This window comes from Scyliorhinus canicula, chromosome 3, assembly GCF_902713615.1.
Source record: "Scyliorhinus canicula chromosome 3, sScyCan1.1, whole genome shotgun sequence".
NCBI classification, from domain to species: domain Eukaryota; kingdom Metazoa; phylum Chordata; class Chondrichthyes; order Carcharhiniformes; family Scyliorhinidae; genus Scyliorhinus; species Scyliorhinus canicula.
Genome location: NC_052148.1, coordinates 215,462,818 through 215,482,134, shown reverse-complemented (window position 1 = coordinate 215,482,134; position 19,317 = coordinate 215,462,818). Strand labels below are relative to the sequence as shown.

The following is a 19,317-nucleotide window of genomic DNA, read 5'->3' as shown; positions in this document are numbered from 1 at the left end:
ATACCAATCTTTTCCAAAACCCTGTTCCTTACCCCTCTATACCCATCCTATCCATATGTTTGATGAGGTGCCTTTTGAATGCCATTAATGCATCTGCTTCCGCAACCTCCGCTGGCAACGCGTTCCAGGCATTCGCCACCCTCTGCGTAAAAAACCTGCCTCGCACATCTCCTCTAAACTTTGCCCCACGGACCTTAAACCTGGTGACTGACCCCTCCACCCTGGGGAAGAGTGCTGGCCCATCCACTCTACCTATGCCCCTCATAATCTTGTAGATCTCTATCAGGTCACCCCTCAACCTCCGTTTTTCTAATGAAAACAGTCCGAATGTATTCAGCCTCTCCATATAGCCAACACCCTCCAGTCCAGGCAACATCCTGGTAAACCGCCTCTGCACCCTCTCCAAAGCCTCCACAACCTTCTGGTAGTGTGGCGACCAGAATTGTGCGCAATATTCCAAGTGGGGCCTTACAAAGGTTGTCTGCAACTGTAGCATGACTTGCCAGTTTTTATACTCGATGCCCGTCCAATGAAGGCAAGCATTCCGTATGCTTTCTTAACTACCTTGTCCACTTGTGTTGCCACATTCAAAGATCTATGGACTTGCACACCCAGATCTCCCTGACTTTCTATTTTCCCAAGAGTTTTGCCATTTACGGTATATTTCACCTCTCTGTTAGACCTACGTTTCTGAACAGATATTAATGAGCGAGACTTGGAGGTGCAAGGCAATATTTCAAAACTAATGGATGATAAAGTTGGAAGTCTAGTGAACTGTGAGGAAGATAAGTGATAGAAAACACAAAATTAAAAGGGGAATGGCAAAAGAACCAAGGTGGCTGAGGAAAAACCTCTTTTTGAGCAGCAAATGTTTAGGATCTGGAATGCACTACGTGAGAGCGTGGTGGAGGTAAATTAAATCATGGCTTTTAAAGCAGAATTGGATAATTATTTGAAGTGAAAGAAATTGCAGGGTAAGAGAAAAGGCAGCAGAGTGGGTCTTGCCAATTTCCTCTTGTAAAGAGTCAGAGTGGCTATGGCATACTGACTAGCATCCTTCTGTGTAGTAATCATTCTAGAATTCCTCCTAGTTCCTACTCCCACATCTAACGCCTCCCATGTGCTAAAGCCAAATCGCACCACCATCTTGCTTCCGCCTCACTCTCACTTTCCCAACACCTACCAGCAATGTGTCACTTCCTGATTCCATTGCACAGCTTCGGCTTTAAAGGTGTTTACCATCTTGCTACATGCATTAAAAAAGCTAAATATACGTGTAAAGCTACAGATTAGAAGTGACAGAGGGAAAAAGGTAAGACGGAGTGAGGAGAAGATTCAGAGACATGTATGTTGACATCACAACAAGAAAAAAAAGTCTGACAGCCAGAGTAAGAAGAGTAAAAGATAAATATTGAAAAAAGAGAAGACATAAAACAATAAGAAAGTGGTATGTAAGACATGCAAATTGCAGTGAGAGAGAAACTTCTTTTTCAATTAATATTTCAAGTTAGCAGATAATTTTAGACTTCCTGCAGTTATGAAAAGCATTATATAAATGCTTGTTCTTGCTTTCTCTCTATTTGTCTACTCTCAGTATGACATCCATTTTTGTCTGATTTTGGCACTCAAAAGCATCTTGGAATTTCTATGTTAAAGCACAAACAATGTTTCCCATTGCAAAACGTTGGCCTAATTTTGAATTGGTTATGTACTTTGCTTATACCACGTAAAAAGTTTGCTGTGTCAAATCATTGCATATTAAATTTAGGAAGCAAGAAACAGAGATTAACAAAAAAAGGATTAAGAAAACCAACAAGGAGCATGAAAATCAGATGTCACATAAAATAAATCATTCTTACCCATTGTCTATCCCATTTAATCCCAGTTTCTTTCCAATATCTCCAAGCATTAATCCAGGCATTGGAAGTAGGGTCTTCGGATCTCTGATCTAAATACATTTTGATTTACAAGGAAATCTAGTTAAAAGAAGACAGTGGATCAGAAATTGGTCTTTCGCATTTGAAACCAAAGTTCATACCAGGACCGATGAACAGAAAGGTTTCTGCAGATGCGAACTGTAAATGTCCTACGTTTCATTAATTTAATATTCCAATGTGCATTAGCCTATTATCCCTAATTTGAGAAATGTCAAGGATGGCTGGGAACTCAGTGGCATTTCTCACTTTTACTATGAAATTGGAGCAGAGGCATGTTATTGGGACAAAGTCTTACTCTCAATCCATCCATCCTACACCTGGGGCTGGATTCTCCGACTCTCCGCCGGGTCGGAGAATCACCGGGGGCCGGCGGGAATCCCGCCCCCGCCGGCCTCCGAATTCTCGGGCTCCGGATATTCGGCGGGGGCGAGAATTGCACCGCGCTGGTCGGCAGGCCCCTCCCCCCGCCGATTCTCCGGCCCTCGATGGGCCGAAGTCCCACTGCTGTAGTGCCTCTTCCGCCGGCGTGAATCAAACCACCTCACTTACCGGCAGGACTGGCAGCGTGGGTGGGCTCCGGGGTCATGGGGGGGGGGGGGCGGGGCGGTCTGGCCCTGGGGGGTGCCCCCACGTGGCCTGGCCCGCGATCGGGGCCCACTGATCCACGCGCGGGCCTGTGCCAGGGGGGCACTCTTTTCCTTCCGCGTCGGGCATCAGCCTTCGCGATGGCCGACGCGGACATGACCCCCTCCCCTGCGCATGCGCGGGGATGACATCAGCAGCCGCTGACGTTCCGGTGCATGCGGCGGGACAGGAACCACTCCGGCGCGGGCCTAGCCCCTCAAGGTTAGGGCTTGACCCCCTAAAGGTGCAGAGAAATCCGCACCTTTGGGGCGGCCCGACACCGGTGAGATTCACGCTACTCCATCCCGCCGGAACCCCCCGCCCCGCCGGGTAGGGTAGAATCCAGCCCCTGATCTAGAAGTGCTGGATGCCAACACACTTTTAAAAAATAAATTGGGGCAATTTAGCGTGGCCAATCCCTCTACCCTGCACATCTTTTGGGTTGTGAGGACGAAACCCACGCAAACACAGGGAGAATGTGCAAACTCCACACGGACAGTGACCCAGAGCCGGGATCGAACCTGGGACCTCAGCGGCGTGAAGCAATAGTGCTAGCCACTGTGCTGCCCTCGATGCCAACAAATTGTTGCCTACTCTGCTCTGATGGAGTTCACCAAGAGACTCTGCGCTTCAGATTTCTGTGAAATGCAGAGCAGCGTTGAGTCAGGGGAATATTTGAGCACATTGGCAAACCGGCCATTGTTGCTGCTGCTCTGAAGATCTGGGCCATAGATGAAAACTAACAAATTGCTTTCTTTGTTAAACAATTTAGCCATCAATTTAGAAAGTCAATCTCAATCAAAACAATAAAACTGCTTAATGAATGCACATATTCAACAGCAGTAATTGCATTTATAAAATACACATCTGGCTATAGATCCACAATGGATTTATCATATTTAGTATCCCAAGCATTTAAAAATTACGTAATTGGAGAACATGACTTCATTGAAACAAATTTATTCAATATTATGTTTTCATACAGTGCTGTAAAGTTGTTGAGTTCCCCATGCTGCTGAGTTCCCAGTAATGTCATTGGCATCGCCAAGCCAATGTACTGAGGTGCCCAGCATATGTTAGGTACCACCAGGGAGGTAAACAGTAGAAATAGAGGCGGCTATTTGGCTTTGAGCTTCCTCTACCATTCAACAAGATCATGGCCGATCTTTAGCCTCAACTCCACTTTCCCACACTCTCCCCATATCTCTTAATTCCCTGAGGATCCAAAAATAATACCAACCTCTAGCTTGAATATACTCAATGACTGATCATTCACAACTCTTTCCGACTGAGAATTACAAAGACTCACAGGGGCTGGTTTAGCTCACTGGGCTAAATCGCTGGCTTTTAAAGCAGACCAAGCAGGCCAGCAGCACGGTTCGATTCCCGTACCAGCCTCCCCGGATAGACGCGGAATGTGGCGACTAGGGGCTTTTCACAGTAACTTCATTGAAGCCTACTCGTGACAATAAGCGATTTTCATTTCATTTTTTCATTTCCTCTTAAGTGAAGAAATTTCTCCCATCTCAGTCCTAAATGGCCGGCTCCTTATTTTGAGACAATGGCCACATATACTAGATTCCACAGCCATTTCCTCTGTATCTACCCTGTCGAGTCCCTTAAGAATTTTATATGGTTTGATTAGATCACCTCTCATCCTTCTGAACTCCAGGGAATACAGGCCTCATCAACACAATCTCTCCTCATGAGACAATTCCCCCATCCCCGTATTCAGTTTAATGAATATTTATTGCATCCTCCCTGGGGCAAATGCATCCTTTCTTACTTAAGGAGACTAAACTGCACACAACACTCCAAACGTAGCCTCATCAATACCATATATAATAGTAGAATTTATTTATTCTAATACTTCAATTCCTTTGCAATAAAAGCTAACTTATCATTTTCCTTCTTAATTGCTTGCTATACCTGCATGCTAACTTTTGGTGATTCATCTACAAGAACAATGCAAACATTTCCCAATCTCTCATCATTCAAAAAATACTATTTAAAAAAAATGTTTGCACCAAAGTGGATAAATTCACAATTTGCACCACTGCAGTCCATTTGCCACGTTCTTGCCCAATCGCTCAACCTGCTGATATCCCTCTGCAGTCTCTTTGGTGCCTGCACCACTTAATTTCCCTCTTTAAATCAACTAATCTAGCTAAGTTACACTTAGTTCCCTTATTTAATTCATTAACACAGATTGTAAACAGCTGAGGCCCAAGTCCTTATGATACCCTACTAGTTACAGCCTGCCAACACAAAAATGTCCCATTTATTCCAACTCTGTTTTCTGTCCAATAACCAATCCTCGATTCCTACTAATACGCTACCTACAATCCCATGAATCCTATTTTTTGTAACATGCCTTTCTGTGACACCTTCTTGCAAGTATTTTGTAAATATATACACTACATTCATTGGGTCCCCTTATTTGTTTTACTCATTACATCCTCACAAATCAAAATTCATCAAACACGATTTACCTTTCCAAAACTCTTGTTGACTCTGCCGAATTATATTATTATATTGTGAGTTTCTAAGTGTTCTGATGATTCTAGCATTTTACCTGCAACTGATGTTAGGCTAACTGGGTTATAGATCTCCATTTTTTTTCTTCCTCCTTTCTTCAATAGCGAGATTATGTTGCTTCGTTTGATTCCTTGTAAACTGTTCTTGAATCTGGAAGTCAAAACCATTGCTTCCAATATCTCTGCAGCAACCTTTTATGAAACCATAGTTTGCAGGTTGCCAAGTATCGGGGTTTGGTTGCTCCTTAGTTGCGTTAATTTCACCAGTACTATTTCTTTTCTTTTAAATTTTTAATTCTTGCTAGATTCTTGGCTCCCTACTACTGGAATGCTTTTTGTTTCTTCTACCTCCTGAAGTCAGGTAGAAAATATTTGTTTAATATCTCTGCCATTTCTTTAATCTCATTATAATTTCATCTATTACTGCCCCTAATTGTCTCAAATTTACTTTTACCAATATCTTCCTGTTTACATATTGATAGAAAGTCAGAAAATCAGGCACACATAAGGTTCAAAATAGATTGTTGTCTAGCAAATACTTCCTTCACTGTTTCTATAGTTGTCAGACTTCTCCCATTCATTTTTTAAACAATCTTTAAAGTAAAATTTATGCCATGCTTTAATAAATGCTGCCTATATATTTTGTGGAAAAGCAAACAGTCGCTAATAGGAGTTTCATTTAAAAGAAAGTCTTACCTGGATAATAAAAGAATGAAGGCCTCGATAGACTCCATCAGGGGTGTGGAGTTGTGCAAATACGACAGCATGTGTGGCAGTTTTCCCCATGTTTCCAACCCAGAACTTGGCTGCTTCAAAGTCAGGAGAATTGATGATAAATTCCTAATATTCCAGAAAAATTAAGACCCATGTAAAAACTACTGATATTATTGTTGGTTTCCATATCCAAATGTATAAGAACATTTATTGCTGATTTCTGTATGTAATAAGCTACAAAAATGTCAATTACAAATTAGGTCAAATACCCTAATTGTTCCTTGACCACAGACCCGATGGGCTGAAAGCCTGGGAGTGCTCATCTTTCTCATGCTCCTCGTGGAGTACAAGCTCCCCCACTAGGGGCGGGTATCTCATTAATCACTGTATAAAAGGTCGGCCAGTAAGGCACCGACTAGAAGGGAACCGGGTAGGGATCTACTGGGATAGTGTACATATCGTTTTTGTAAATAAACTTTGTTTCTTATTTTACTCATTGTGGACTCCCGTGTCCTTATTAAAGCCTCTTTGTGTTATACTATTCCATGAGATATATGAAACAGAGATAGGGAGATAGATGAGGGGGAAAATTTGAGGGATATGGGGAGCAGAGGGAGGAGTCAGAAAAGATGTTTAAAAAAAGAAGAGGGAGAGAAATAGAAGAGAGAGAAATAAAAGAGAGAGCACTCACAAAGGAAATCTGTATATATTCCCATTTCTAAATGGTTTCCACTGGTTCCTGTGGACAATATAAGAGTACAAGGTCTGAATTTGCTAGGTTGCGCTCCAAAGTTGAATAACTTAACCGGCAGTCATCATTTAGAATGGTCACTTGAGCAAGTAGCAGGTGGCTGCCATGTCGACCAGACTGACGGTTAGATTCAACACCTTCTCGAGTGATGAGGAGAAAATGGGGAGGGGGTTTAAGGGGGGAAAGGGTTCCTTATGGGGGTAGAAGGTTCCTGAAAATAGATCTATCAATGGACTGGTAGATGAACACCTACAATGGAAATTAAATCAAGACTACTTATTTTGCCTCGGCATAGTTTTCTTTCTTTCATATATTATTAATAGTGTACAAAATTAACAGTCCAATGATGTTTTTCATTAAAAATTCACAAGTAAACTTTAGATAAAACTAGTGCCCTGCACAGTATGAAGCCATAAAAGTGACTTGATTAGAATAATCTTACCGCCTTCAAAATAAACTATATGGAGTACAGCCACATTCTAAACAAAACACCTTTACCTACTCTGCAACCGCTTCTTTTGTCAGGTCACCAACTTCAGTGATTCTACTGTTTTAGGATGGTGGTGATATCAGGGAGTGATACAATTCTCTCTAATTTTAACCATTATGAAGGGAAAAGAGCAAGTCAGGATAACAAATATTTCATTACAGTAATTATTGTAATTGCCAGGAAAACGCGGTGGGTGGACCAGAGAATCCCACACTAATATTTAATTTTTTTTAAGCTTGTTTTCAAATAACTAACTGATCACATTGTTAAGAACTATTTTAATGGTTTGAGCATTCCAAAGCCCAAGGATCAGCTGAGACTGACCATTTTCTATGTGAATTTTCTGTCAATTTTAGTCTGAAAGCACTCCTATGAGGTATCATGGGACATTTTATTACATTAAATGTGCTCAGTATGTTTGTGGTGAATGTACTGCATTAACCATTCACCATAAATATATCTGTATCACACTCCTGCCCTCCACCTATGGACCATTGTAAGGTATTACCTGTGATGTATTATGTTGGTGCCTTTGTGGGCCCCGCCCCTGGCTCCTCCCCTTGAGGGGAGGTATAAAGAGCAGTAGCCCTGTAGGCGGCTCTCAGTGGCAGAGCAGTTGCAGGCAGGCACTGTTCTAATCGATTAAAGCCACAGTTTACTTCTACTCCTTGTTTCATGTGAATTGATGGTCGGATCAATGTTATTATACCATTGTTCACCTGGACCCAGAACAGCAAAAAAATGGGCGAGATTCTCCCAAAACGGGAGAAATCGTAAAGCTGCCGTAAAACCCCGGGCGGGTTTTACGGCAGCGCGCCCCTTCCCGACCGGGGACCGATTCTGGTCCCCAGTCGGGGCTAGCAGCCCGACGCCGTAGGCTCCGGCAAGACGGGCTTAACGAAAATCGTTAAGTCCGCTTGCTGGAGTTAGCGCCGGCTGACGCGTCATATGACGTCAGCCGCGCATGCGCAGTTTGGAATACTCCAACCCGCGCATGCGCGGGTGACGTCATCGTGTTTTTGCGCGAAACCCGCGCATGCGCGGGCCGGGTTGCCCCTCAGCCGCCCCGCGAATGGATACTGCGGGGCGGCGGAAGGACAAGTAGTGCGCGGGCATCGGGCCCGCTGCCCGCGATCGGTGCCCACCGATCGCGGGCCCATGGCACCCTTGGCACGGCCGTGGTACTGCCGTGCCAATCGGTGCCATGGTTATTAATAGCGAGTTTGTGACGCCGTTTTCACGAACGGCAAGACCAGGTGTGTTTGCCGTTCGTGAAAACGGCGTAAAGGGCTGGGACTTCGGCCCATCTAACAGCTGAGAATCGCTGCCAGCCGTAAAAAAACGGCGGCAGCGATTCGGTTCGGGACTTCGGGGGGGGGGGGGAGAATAGCGGGAGGGCGGCAAAAATGTCGGGAAGGCCCTCCCGCTATTCTCCCACCCGTCGTGGGGGTCGGAGAATTTCGCCCAATGTTTTTTTAAAATATGCTTTAAATTGGGGTAGTTTTATAACTATTGGTGTTGTCGAACTTTGCTTCTCTGCCATTGCCCTGTCTCTACCATCCAAAGATCGTAATTTAAATCACAGTTTTGGATGGTTTGGAGGGAACGTTTGCACTCTGGGCCTTACAAACCTTTCCTGTGAACTTTTGAGAGGGGTTTCCCCAGAGCATAATTGGGGTATCCACCCAATCCGACCCGGGTAGCTCAGAAGTTATGGCCCATTATTTCTTCTCCCAATTAGAGAGCTATAAAGCTCAGAATAGTCAAAAAATAAAATACTCTAAACAGGCAGTCAATTATTTTCCAGGGGACAAACCTGAGTTCTGGGATCATATTTTGCCGTTGTCCTCATAGCTCTAGCGTTGCTGCCATGGCTCAACTCAGTCAAAGCAAAACATCCAAAGATCTAAATCAAGAAATAAATGCAACAAGAAAGCATCAAGCAAAAAGTATTTCCAAAAATGCACAAAAAGGATTTCAAGGGAACTCTTAAAAGGTGTGGAGAACCAAAATGAAGTTAGAGTAATGGGAGAAAAAAGTGATAGAAAAATCAGAGACAAAGAGAACAGAGAGCAAGATTCCAAGGCTACTTTCATTAGTCCCCAGGCTTTGCTACATCAGACAGGTATACTGTGCATTATAAACACAGGGGGCGGGATTCTCGTAATCGGCGATCGGGCGGAGAATCCCTTTTTACTCTGAAATCATATGCTTCGCCACCTCCAAAACACTGTTGGGACGGCCTCAGTGCGTCACCTTTTGCAGAGTAGGTAAAGTTGGAATTAAAAGTCGAATGATGACCATGAAACAATTGTTGATTATCGTTAAAAACCCATTGGTAATGTCCTTTAGGGAAGGAAATCTGCTAACCCTACCTGGTCTGGCCGACATGTGACTCCAGATCCACAACAATGTGGTTGATTCTAAATGCCCTCAGGGATGGGCAATAAATGCTGGCCCAGCCAGCGAATCCCACATCCCATGAACGAATGAAAAAAAAATGCATGTGCAGCAAGCAATTTAAATAGCAAACAGTATGTTGATCTTAATTAAAAGAAGGTTGGAATACAAGTGTAAGGAAGTAATGCTGCACATTAGGCTTTGGTGAGACCACTTCTGCAGTACTCTGTGCAGTTTTTGTTTTCATACCCAAGGAAAGATATACGTGTCTTCGAAGGTTCACTACATCGATTCTTCGGAGGAGAGCGCTGTTCCATGAGGAGAGATGGTGTAGACTGGGCCTATATTCTCAGGACTTTAGAAGAATGGGTGGTGGTCTCATTAAAATGTACAAGGGTCACGATTTTCCCACCACCTTGCGCACAGCACTGATCTGGGCATGCCGGGAGCATTGCGGGAGAGACCCAAAAATTGGGTTTCGCGCAGGGTGCAACCACGCACAAGTCACCCAATCCACGGCATCCAACATGATCCAGGTAACGATATTTTTTTTTTAGAAAATATTTTATTGAAGCATTTGTAATTTTCACAGTTTAACACATTAACATTTCTTAAAAAACCACGCGGGCTGGCACACGCAAAACAACCTAAACGAACAAAAAACGGAAAACAACGACCCCTACTAACCCCGCCCTATTCCTTAATTACCCATATACTAATTTCCCTGTCCTTATCGAACATTGCCATGCCTCCTGTTTTCCTCCCCCTCCCTTTTCCCCTACCCCCCCCGTACTGCTGACATTCAATTTTCCTTGAAGAAATCGATGAACATCTCCATCTCCGGGCGAATCCCAGAACTGATCCTCTCAAGGCGAACTTGATTTTTTTCCAAACTCAGAAACCCTGCCAAATCACTAACCCATATTTGTGCCTTCGGGGGGCCGGGTCCCTCCATCCCAGCAAAATCCGTCTCCAGGCCACATGGGAGAAGGCCAGGACATCGGCCTCCCTCCTCCCCCTTGGCCCCAGAATCGTCCGATACCCCAAGTATTGCCAGTTCTGGACTCGGCGTTACCCTCCTGACATAATGATTTCTGACATAATGTCCGCGAATCCCTCCCAGAATCCCCTCAATTGCGGACATGCACAAAACATATGTACATGGTTCGTCGGGCTACCCACAAACCACCCACATCTTTCCTCCGCCTCCTCAAAGAACTACAATTCACCCCCCCCCCTCCCCGAGGAAAACCGATGGTCGTCACAAATCGGTGACCACACTGACGCCCCCTCCAATCTCATTTTCTGCCTCCATTGCCCCCACACCCTCAGGGCTGCCACAACCGCAGAGCTTGTAGAGTACTGGGCCGGCGAGAACAGCAGAGGCACCGTTAGTAAAAAAACCCGTACCCTTTCAGGATGCTGCTTCCACTCGCTCCCAAACCGACCCCTCTCCCACTACCCACTTCCTGACCATCGATACGTTGGCCACCCAGTAATAGTTAATAAAGCTCGGGAGTGCCAAGCCCCCCTCTCCGCGACCCTGTTCCAGGAGTGCCTTCTTTACTCTCGGGGTTTACCCGCCCACACAAAATCCGACATCGCCACGTTCAGTTTCCTGAAAAAAGCCTTTGGGACAAAAGTCCGAAGATAATTGAAAAAAGAAGAGCAGTCTCGGAAGGACCATCATCTTCACGGTCTGGACCCTCCCCGCCAGCGGGAGCATGTCCCATCTGCGGAAGTCCCTTTTCATTTAATCGATCTCCTTGCCCAGATTTAACTGATGAAGCTACCCCCAATCCTTAGCCACTTAAATCCCCAGATATCTAAAACTCTTCTCAGCCACTTCAAAAGGTAACTCCTTCAGACTCCTGTCCTGCCCCCGTGCCTGGATCACAAACATCCCGCTCTTTCCCTTATTTAACTTGTAACCCGAAAATCGCCCGCCCAAATTCTTCTAGCATCTCCATGATTTATGCCCCCCCCCCCCCCCCCCCCACCCCCCCCCCCCCCCCCCCCCCCCCCCCCCACTGGTTCTGTGACTTAGAGCAGTAAATCATCCACATAGAGAGAGACCCTGTGCTGCACTCCCCACCCCCACCCCCCCACCCTCCACCCCCGTCGTCTGTATAGAGAGAGACCCTGTGCTCCAGTCCCCCACCCCTATCCGCCGCCAGGCATTCGATGATCTAACGGCCATTACTAAGGGCTCTATGGCCAGGGCAAACAGTAATGGGGAGAGCGGCCATCTAAAGAATACTAAAGTATTCTGACTGGACTCGGTTGGTTCTTACATTTGCCACCGGAGCCTGATATAACAACCGGACCCAATCCACAAATCCCTGCCCGATCCCAAACCTGCCTAAAATATTCCATAGGTACTTCCACTCCACCCGGTCGAAAGCCTTCTCCGCCTCCATGGTTACTGCCACCTCAACATCGCGCCCCTCTGCTGGCATCATTATAACATTAACAAGCCGTCTAATATAGGACATCAGGTCCCTGCCCTTCACAAATCCCGTCTGATCCTCCCCGATTACCTCTGGGACACAATCCTCTATTTGGGTGGCCAAGATCTTTGCCAGCAATTTAGCATCCACATTCAAAAGGGAAATCAGCCTGTACGATCCACAGCTCTCCAGGTCCTTGTCTCGTTTCAAGATGAGAGAGATTGTTGCCTGTGATAGCGTTGGGGGAACCACTCCCAGCTCCTTGGACTCGTTAAAAGCCAGAAGCGGTCCCAGTAGCCCAGAAAACATTTTATAAAATTCCACTGAGAATCCATCAGGTCCCGGGGCCTTGCCCGATTGCATCGCCCCCAATCCGTCAATCACCTCCCGAGCCCAATTGGGCACCCTAGGACTTCCACCAGCTCCTCATCTACCTTTGGGAACTCTAACCTCTCCAGGAATTGATTCATACCCTCCTCCCCGACCAGCGGTTCCAATCATATAATCGACTATAGAATTCAAGGAACACGTCATTAACTGCCCCCGGATCCATCACTACCTTCCCCCTCATATCCTTTTTTTTCTCTATTTCTCTCGCCGCCTCCTGCTTCCTCAGCTGATGCGCCAGCACCCTGCTAGCCTTCTCCCCATATTCATTTATTGCCAATTTTACCCTCCTCAGCTGTCCCTCTGTCTTACCTGTGGAAAGGAGCCCAAATTCCATTTGGAGTCTCTGACACTCCTTTAGGAGCTTTGCATTCGGAGACTCCGCGTATCTCCTGTCCACCTGTAAGATTTCTCCTACCAACCTGTCCAGCTCCACCCGTTCAGTCTTCTCTCTATGGGCCTGAATCGAAATATATTCCCCTCTAATAACCGTCTTCAATGCCTCCCACACTACCCCAGCCACAGTCTCGCCCGTGTTGTTGTTCTTTATATACCCCCGAAAGACCTCCCTCACTCGCTCACAGATCGCGTTGTCTGCTAACAGCCCTGCACCTAACCTCCACTTCGGGCGCTGGGACTTTCCTGTGTTACCCGCAGGTCTATCCAATGTGACGCGTGGTCTGACACCTCAATTGCTGAATACTAAGTGTCCTCCACCCCCGCCAACAGTGTTTTATCCAGTACAAAGAAATCTATCCTGGAGTATGCCTTGTGCACATGAGAGTAGAATGAATATTCCTTACTCCGTGGCCTCTCGAATCTCTACAGATCAACCCCTCCCATGCGCTCCATGAACCCCCGCAGTTCTTTTGCCATTTCTGTTACCTTCCCTGATCTAGAACTCGACCGGTCCATTCTCGGATCTCGGACCGTGTTGAAGTCACCCCCACATAACCAACCGGTGCGAGTCAAGGTCTGGGATCTTTCCCAGTTCCTTCCTGACAAACGCGACGTCATCCCAGTTTTGGGCATATATATTTACCAACACCACTGCCATTCCCTCCAGGTTCCCACTAACCACAATAAATCTGCCTCCCGGTTTGCCTCTACCTTCCGCACCTCAACTGCATCCTTTTGTTAATCAGGATGCCCCCCCCCCCCCCCCGTTTTTAAATCCAGTACCGAATGGAATACCTGTCCGGCCCATCCCTTCTTCAGTCTAACTTGGTCTCCCAGCTTCAAGTGTGTCTCCAGTAGCATGGACACGCCCACTTTTAGCTGTCTCAAGTGTGCGAACACACGGCTCTTTTGACCGGCCCATTCAGTCCACGAACATTCCACATAGCCAGTCTGGTGTGGTGGGCTCCTGCCCCCCCCTCCCTCGCCTGTCGATCAGCCATGACCTTTCCTAGGCCAGCCCTTAGCCCATGTCCCACACTTCCTCTGACCCTCCCCCTGGCAGCCACTGCCATCTGGTCTTCATCTCCAACCTCCTAAAAGTCCCCTAGTCGTCAGCCGTCCTCTCCCCTCTCCCACGTCTCTCTTCAGCTCTCCCCCCACTTTGCTCCCGTGAACCAGCTCTCCCAGCTAGCCGAGCAGCTCCCGCCCCTGGCGCCTAGCATCCTACCACCTGCTGGACCCCCCCCCCCCCCCCCCCTCCCCCCCCCTCTTCACATAAGTTCACAAAACAATAGCAACAAACACAGAAAGCAAACAAAGAATCCCCCAAGGTGCGGGAGCAGAGGCCCACCTCACCTCCCTTTACAACATCTTATCAGTCCCATCACCTCCAAACAGAGGCGAGAACAACAGAATAATTTTTTTTTTGCATCGCAGTAGTATAATGGTTAACACTATTGCTTCACAGCGCCAGGGCAAGTTCGATTCCCAGGTCACTGTCTGTGTGGAGTCTGCACGTTCTCCCCGTGTCTGCGTGGGTTTCCTCCGGGTGCTCCGGTTTCCTCCCACAGTCCAAAGATGTGGAGGTTGGGTGGATTGACCATGCTAAATTGACGTTAGGTTAGATGAGATTGCTGGGTTACGGGGATAGGGTGGAGGTGTGGGCTTTAGTAGGGTGCTCTTTCCAAGGGCTGGTGCAGACTCGGTAGGCCGAATGGCCTCCTTCTGCACTGTAAATTGCCCGTAGTGTTCTAAAAAGTAAGGTTAAGGAGGGGGGGGGGGGGCGGTGTTGGGTTACGGGTATAGGGTGGATACGTGGGTTTGAGTAGGGTGATCATGGCTCGGCACAACATCGAGGGCTGAAGGGCCTGTTCTGTGCTGTACTGTTCTATGTTCTCCCCCCCCCCCCCCTCTCCCCACCCCACCCCAAGAACATTGATACTTATAAACTCTTTTACGGTACATACAGCAGCAGATCAAAATCAAATCAATCCGAGACATCCTTTTTTTTCCCTGATTCCCACAGTGAAAGGCTGAGATTTTTAAAAATATAAAGCAACACAAAACTTTTAACTCAGCCCACTACCATCTAGATTTTAAAGTCATTATGCCTCTACCAGATTATTGTCCTTCATGAAAACCGCCATTTCTTCCGGCGAACCAAAATATAGTTCCCGGTTCTCGTAGGTCAGCCAGACGGGCTGGGTAGAGTAGTCCAAATTTTATTCCCTTCGTATACTCGGCCGCCTTAACCTTATTAAAACTCGCCCTCCTCTTTGCGAGTTCTGCTCCCAAATCTTGATACACCCGGATCTCAGAATCTTCCCACATGAAGCGTTTTGTCTGCCTGGCCCACCTCATAATGCGTTCCTTGTCCAGGAACCGATGCAGCCTCACCACCATCGCCCTCGGGGCCTCACGCCCCTGGGGCTTTCGCATGAGCACCCTGCGAGCCCGGTGCACCTCTAACAGCCTGTCGAACGCATCTGCCTAAGCATCTTCTCCAACATCTTCCCCACATAAGCACCGGCATCTGTTCCCTCCTTTCCCTCTGGAAAACCGACGATCCGGATATTCTGCCTGCAAGAACGATTCTCCAGGTCCTCCACCTTCTCCAACAGCCGTTTATGCCAATCCTGTCGGATATTAATTTCCATTGCCATCGCAGTGGACTGCTCCTCTTGTTCTGCCTCTAACTCCTGCAACTTTTGGATCGCCTGTCCCTGAGTTGTCACTTACACCTCCACCCGGTCGACCACCTCCTTAATTGAGGCCACCGCCTGGGTTAGGTCCTCCGCACACTCCTTACGATGCCGGGCGAACTTGTCATCCAAATATTTAACCCACTGATCCATCGTCCATTGAGCTGGCGTGGTCGAACTCTGCTTCTCTGCCATTGCATCCACCAAACACTGAACTTCACTCCCAATCAACTTTTGATTTCTTCTTTTACGATTGTGTCTTGGGCGCAGCTCCATAAACTAGGGATTGTCCTCTTCTCCTTTGGCTTTTATCCATTTATGTTTAAAAATTCCCATGGAAATCCAGCTTAAAAGCCGTTAAAAGACCACGATGAGCGGGAGCTGCTAAATATGCGACTGTTTACTCCATGGTCGCCACCAGAAGTCCCAGGTAATATTTTAAAATGTAAACAGACTATTTGAGGTCACATTCTCCTGCCGCTCAGGCGTCACCGGCTGCACCAGCCAGGCCTCAACTACGCACCGATTAGTACTGGTCTCCACAAGCAGAGACCAGGCGTGATGGCCACTCCAGGGGTCTCAGAGGCCATTGGAGCCCCCTAAACGATCGGGGACAGGGCAGTGCTCTGGCACATCGGTATCCTGGCAGTGCCAACTTTGCACTGTTGGGGATCCTGTTGGCAATGCCAGGGGCATTGCCATGCCTGATTGGCACTTCCAGGGTCAGGGCCTGAGGTGGGCCATGCCTATGAAAGAGTGGGTGAAGGGGAGTGTTTAAAAAAGAGGGGTGTGGAGTCTGAAAGGGTGACCCTCAGCAAGCCCATAACATAAGTGTACTCACACTTAGGGTGGTGGGTAATGTCCATGTCTGTTGGGGGGGGGGTGGCAATGTCCATAGGTTCACTTGCAGATCAGGGCACCCTTTCAAAATGGCACCCTGATCTCAGAGGAGCTGGTCTCACCGGTGGGTTCAGCTCCCGACTGATGAAAAAACTTTGAAGTGTGGGCTAGACCAGGGAGAAACTCCCCAAGGCCCCAAAAAAAACGAAGAGCGTGATCTAAACAAATTAAAACAGAATCCGTTCTGGGCAGGATTAGCGGGGTCGTTCCAGGCGTTAACCCCACTATCTAAAGCCATTCTGTCTTGTTTTCGTGTCCCACTGGGGAACATCCCCCAAGGCCGCATTTAGCGTAATTTCCTGCTCGGAGTTCTGACGAGCAGAGCTCCTCAGTGCAGGAAGAGATCGGGACGCCTTTTTGAAATGGCGCACCGATCACTCGACCACCCCCCCACCCCCCGATGCAATCCCCCCCAACTCACCTGTTGGGGAGTCCAAAGGCCCCTTCACAGCCCACCTCATACGGGCAGGCTACCCTCAGGCCCAATCCCTGCCATGGGCACAATCCCGGCTTGGCACCTTGGCACTGCCAGCCTGGTAGTGCCCCAGTCTGGCACAGACAGGGTGCCCAGACGGTACTGCCAGGGTGCCAGCCTGCCCGGAGGCAGACCACCTGATGGCCTCTGATCACCTGGGAGACCACCCCGCTCCAGATACCATCCCAATTGTGGCAACCAGTACAGATCGGCACCTGGCTGACAGATGCCAGGTGGCCAATCGACCTGGCATCAGCACAGCTAAGTGGGTTCTTAAACTCACTTAGCCGTGCGAGACTGGGTCCCGAATGGGCAGGACCCAGATCACGATGTCTTGCGAGATCTGGTTACATCTCGCAAGGCATAACGTCCGTCAGGAGTCCCGGGGGAGGCCTCTCCGGGATCTACCGGCCGCCTCCCGCCCCAATTCCGGTGGGCCACAGTCGCTAGTTCGCACACTAAGTGTGGGTAAATCCAGATCTGGACTTCACCCAAAAAGCCGGCAGGAAACACCGCACCAAATTCACCCAAAATTATATTTTGTGGGAGAATTGTGCCCAAGATTCGAGATGACTTGACAGAGTAGATCCTAAGAAACTGTTTCCTATGGCTGGAGAGTCTAGGACTGGAGCTAACAAACTCAAAATAAGAGGTCAGCCATTTAGGATTGAGATGGTGAGAAATGTTTGTTCAGCATTTTAAAATTTTCTGAAGTAGAAAGTTCCAGTGTTTTTAATTTAGATTTCCAGGGGCTACACATGCTCAAATTATTGAGTATATTCGATACTAGGATCAATGGATTATTAGGCACTACAGGTTCTTGACATAAGGTTAATGACAGAAAGATTGGTAGGAAAGTATGTTATGAAGTGGACATAAGGAGATATAGATAGGTTCAGTGAGTGGGCAAAGATCTGACAAATGGAGTACAGTGCGAAAAAATGTGAATTTTGGCACTAAGAATAAAAAAAGAAGCATGTTATCTAAACAGTGAGAGTTTGCAGGGTCCTGATGTGCAGAGGAATCTGGGTGTCTAGTGTATGAATCACAAAAGGTTAGTATGCATGTACAGTCAGTAATTAGGAAAGCTAGTAGAATGTTATTGTGTATCGTGAGGGGAACTGAATAGAAAAGTAGGGAGGTTATACTTTGGTTGTACATAGTGTCGTATTATCATAACTATAAGAACTGCAAGGGTTAATGAAGTGTTTAGTGTAGCCACCAGAGACAGCTACAGTTATAGGTACATAAGGCAGTGATGTTAAGCCTTGTGGGAGAGTATGTGCAGGAGTTATCTAGAGAGAGTCAGAAGTACAAATAGTGTGAGTGAGAGCAGATCATAGTTTATATCAGTATTAAGATTAGCTGTAGATGTGTGTATAAAAGGTAATAATCAACTGTGTCTTCTTTAGGAGTACGTGCCAAATCCAAATGAGTAATGTTAATAAATTTGTAGCTTTTTATGGTCTTTGTGAACTCTATGCCAACCATTCTGAAATAAGCAACACAAAGAACACCACACATAGCATTGTAGAAACCACATCTAGAGCATTGAGTCCACTATTGGTCTCCTTATTTAAGGAAAGACGTAAATGTGTTAGAAGCGGATCAGAGAAGATTTACCAGACTGATAACTGGAACAGGAGGGTTGTCTTATGAGGAGAGCTTGGAGTTTTGGAGAGTAAGAGGTGCCTTGACTGAAAAATACAAATCCTGAGCGGTCTTGACAGGGTGGATGTGGAGAGGATGTTTCCTCTTGTGGGAGAAAGGGGTCACTGTTTGAAAATAAAGGGTCACCCATTTAGGACAGAGACAAGGAGAATTGTTTACTCAGAGGATCACGAGTCTTTGGAACTCTCTTTCTGAAAAGGTGGTGGAAGCAGAGTCTTTGAATATTCTTAAAGCAGAGATAGATAGATTATTGATAAACATGGGGATGAAAAGTTAACATGAGTAGGCAGGAATGTGGAATTGAGATTACAATCAGATCAGCCATGATCTTATGGAATGGGGGAGCAGGTCTGAGGGGCCGAGATGCCTACTCCTGCTCCGAATTCGTATGTTTTTTATTTACAATGCATACCAAACACAATAAATTTGAAACCACTGACTTAACAAATGATCAAAAAACATACCTCCATATTGAGCAACTTCTCTAAAAATTGATGATGCCTATTAGATCCGGAATTGACAACGCTCCCTCCAAAAAACTGAAATTAATAGAAATACAGCTCAAATTCTGATGAATGCAGTTTTCACTGAAAAATCATTATTCATCTATTCATTTGATTTTATTTAGTTCATGAATAGAAATGTAAGAAATTAGTGTGACGAATCTAAGAAAATGTCATATTTTTTGCAGTAATGTTATTAAAACCCGGGTTAAGATGCACACAGACAGTGGGCGGGATTCTCCCCTACCCAGCGTGACGGGGGGTACCGGCGTGGGGGAGTGGCGCCAACCACTCCGGGGTCGGGCCTCCCTAAAGGTGGGGAATTTTCCGCACCTTTGGGGTCTAGCCCCACGCCGGAGCGGTTGGCACCAGAAGAC

At 46.8% G+C, this 19,317-nt stretch overlaps 1 protein-coding gene across 3 annotated transcripts in view; it reads right to left on the bottom strand.

Annotated features, from left to right (window-relative positions):
- acox3 (acyl-CoA oxidase 3, pristanoyl) overlaps positions 1-19,317 on the bottom strand; it is a 213,150-nt gene that overhangs the window by 148,227 nt on the left and 45,606 nt on the right. For 2 of the 3 annotated variants that reach the window (XM_038792145.1, XM_038792146.1), the window contains exons 4-7: positions 18,902-18,976; positions 8,870-8,959; positions 5,795-5,938; positions 1,860-1,948 (exon numbers count right to left, since the gene is read on the bottom strand). In XM_038792145.1, coding sequence (XP_038648073.1) covers positions 1,860-1,948; positions 5,795-5,938; positions 8,870-8,959; positions 18,902-18,976 — 398 coding nt within the window. The remainder of the gene's footprint in view (positions 1-1,859; positions 1,949-5,794; positions 5,939-8,869; positions 8,960-18,901; positions 18,977-19,317) is intronic. The other variant, XM_038792147.1, reaches the window with a different exon arrangement.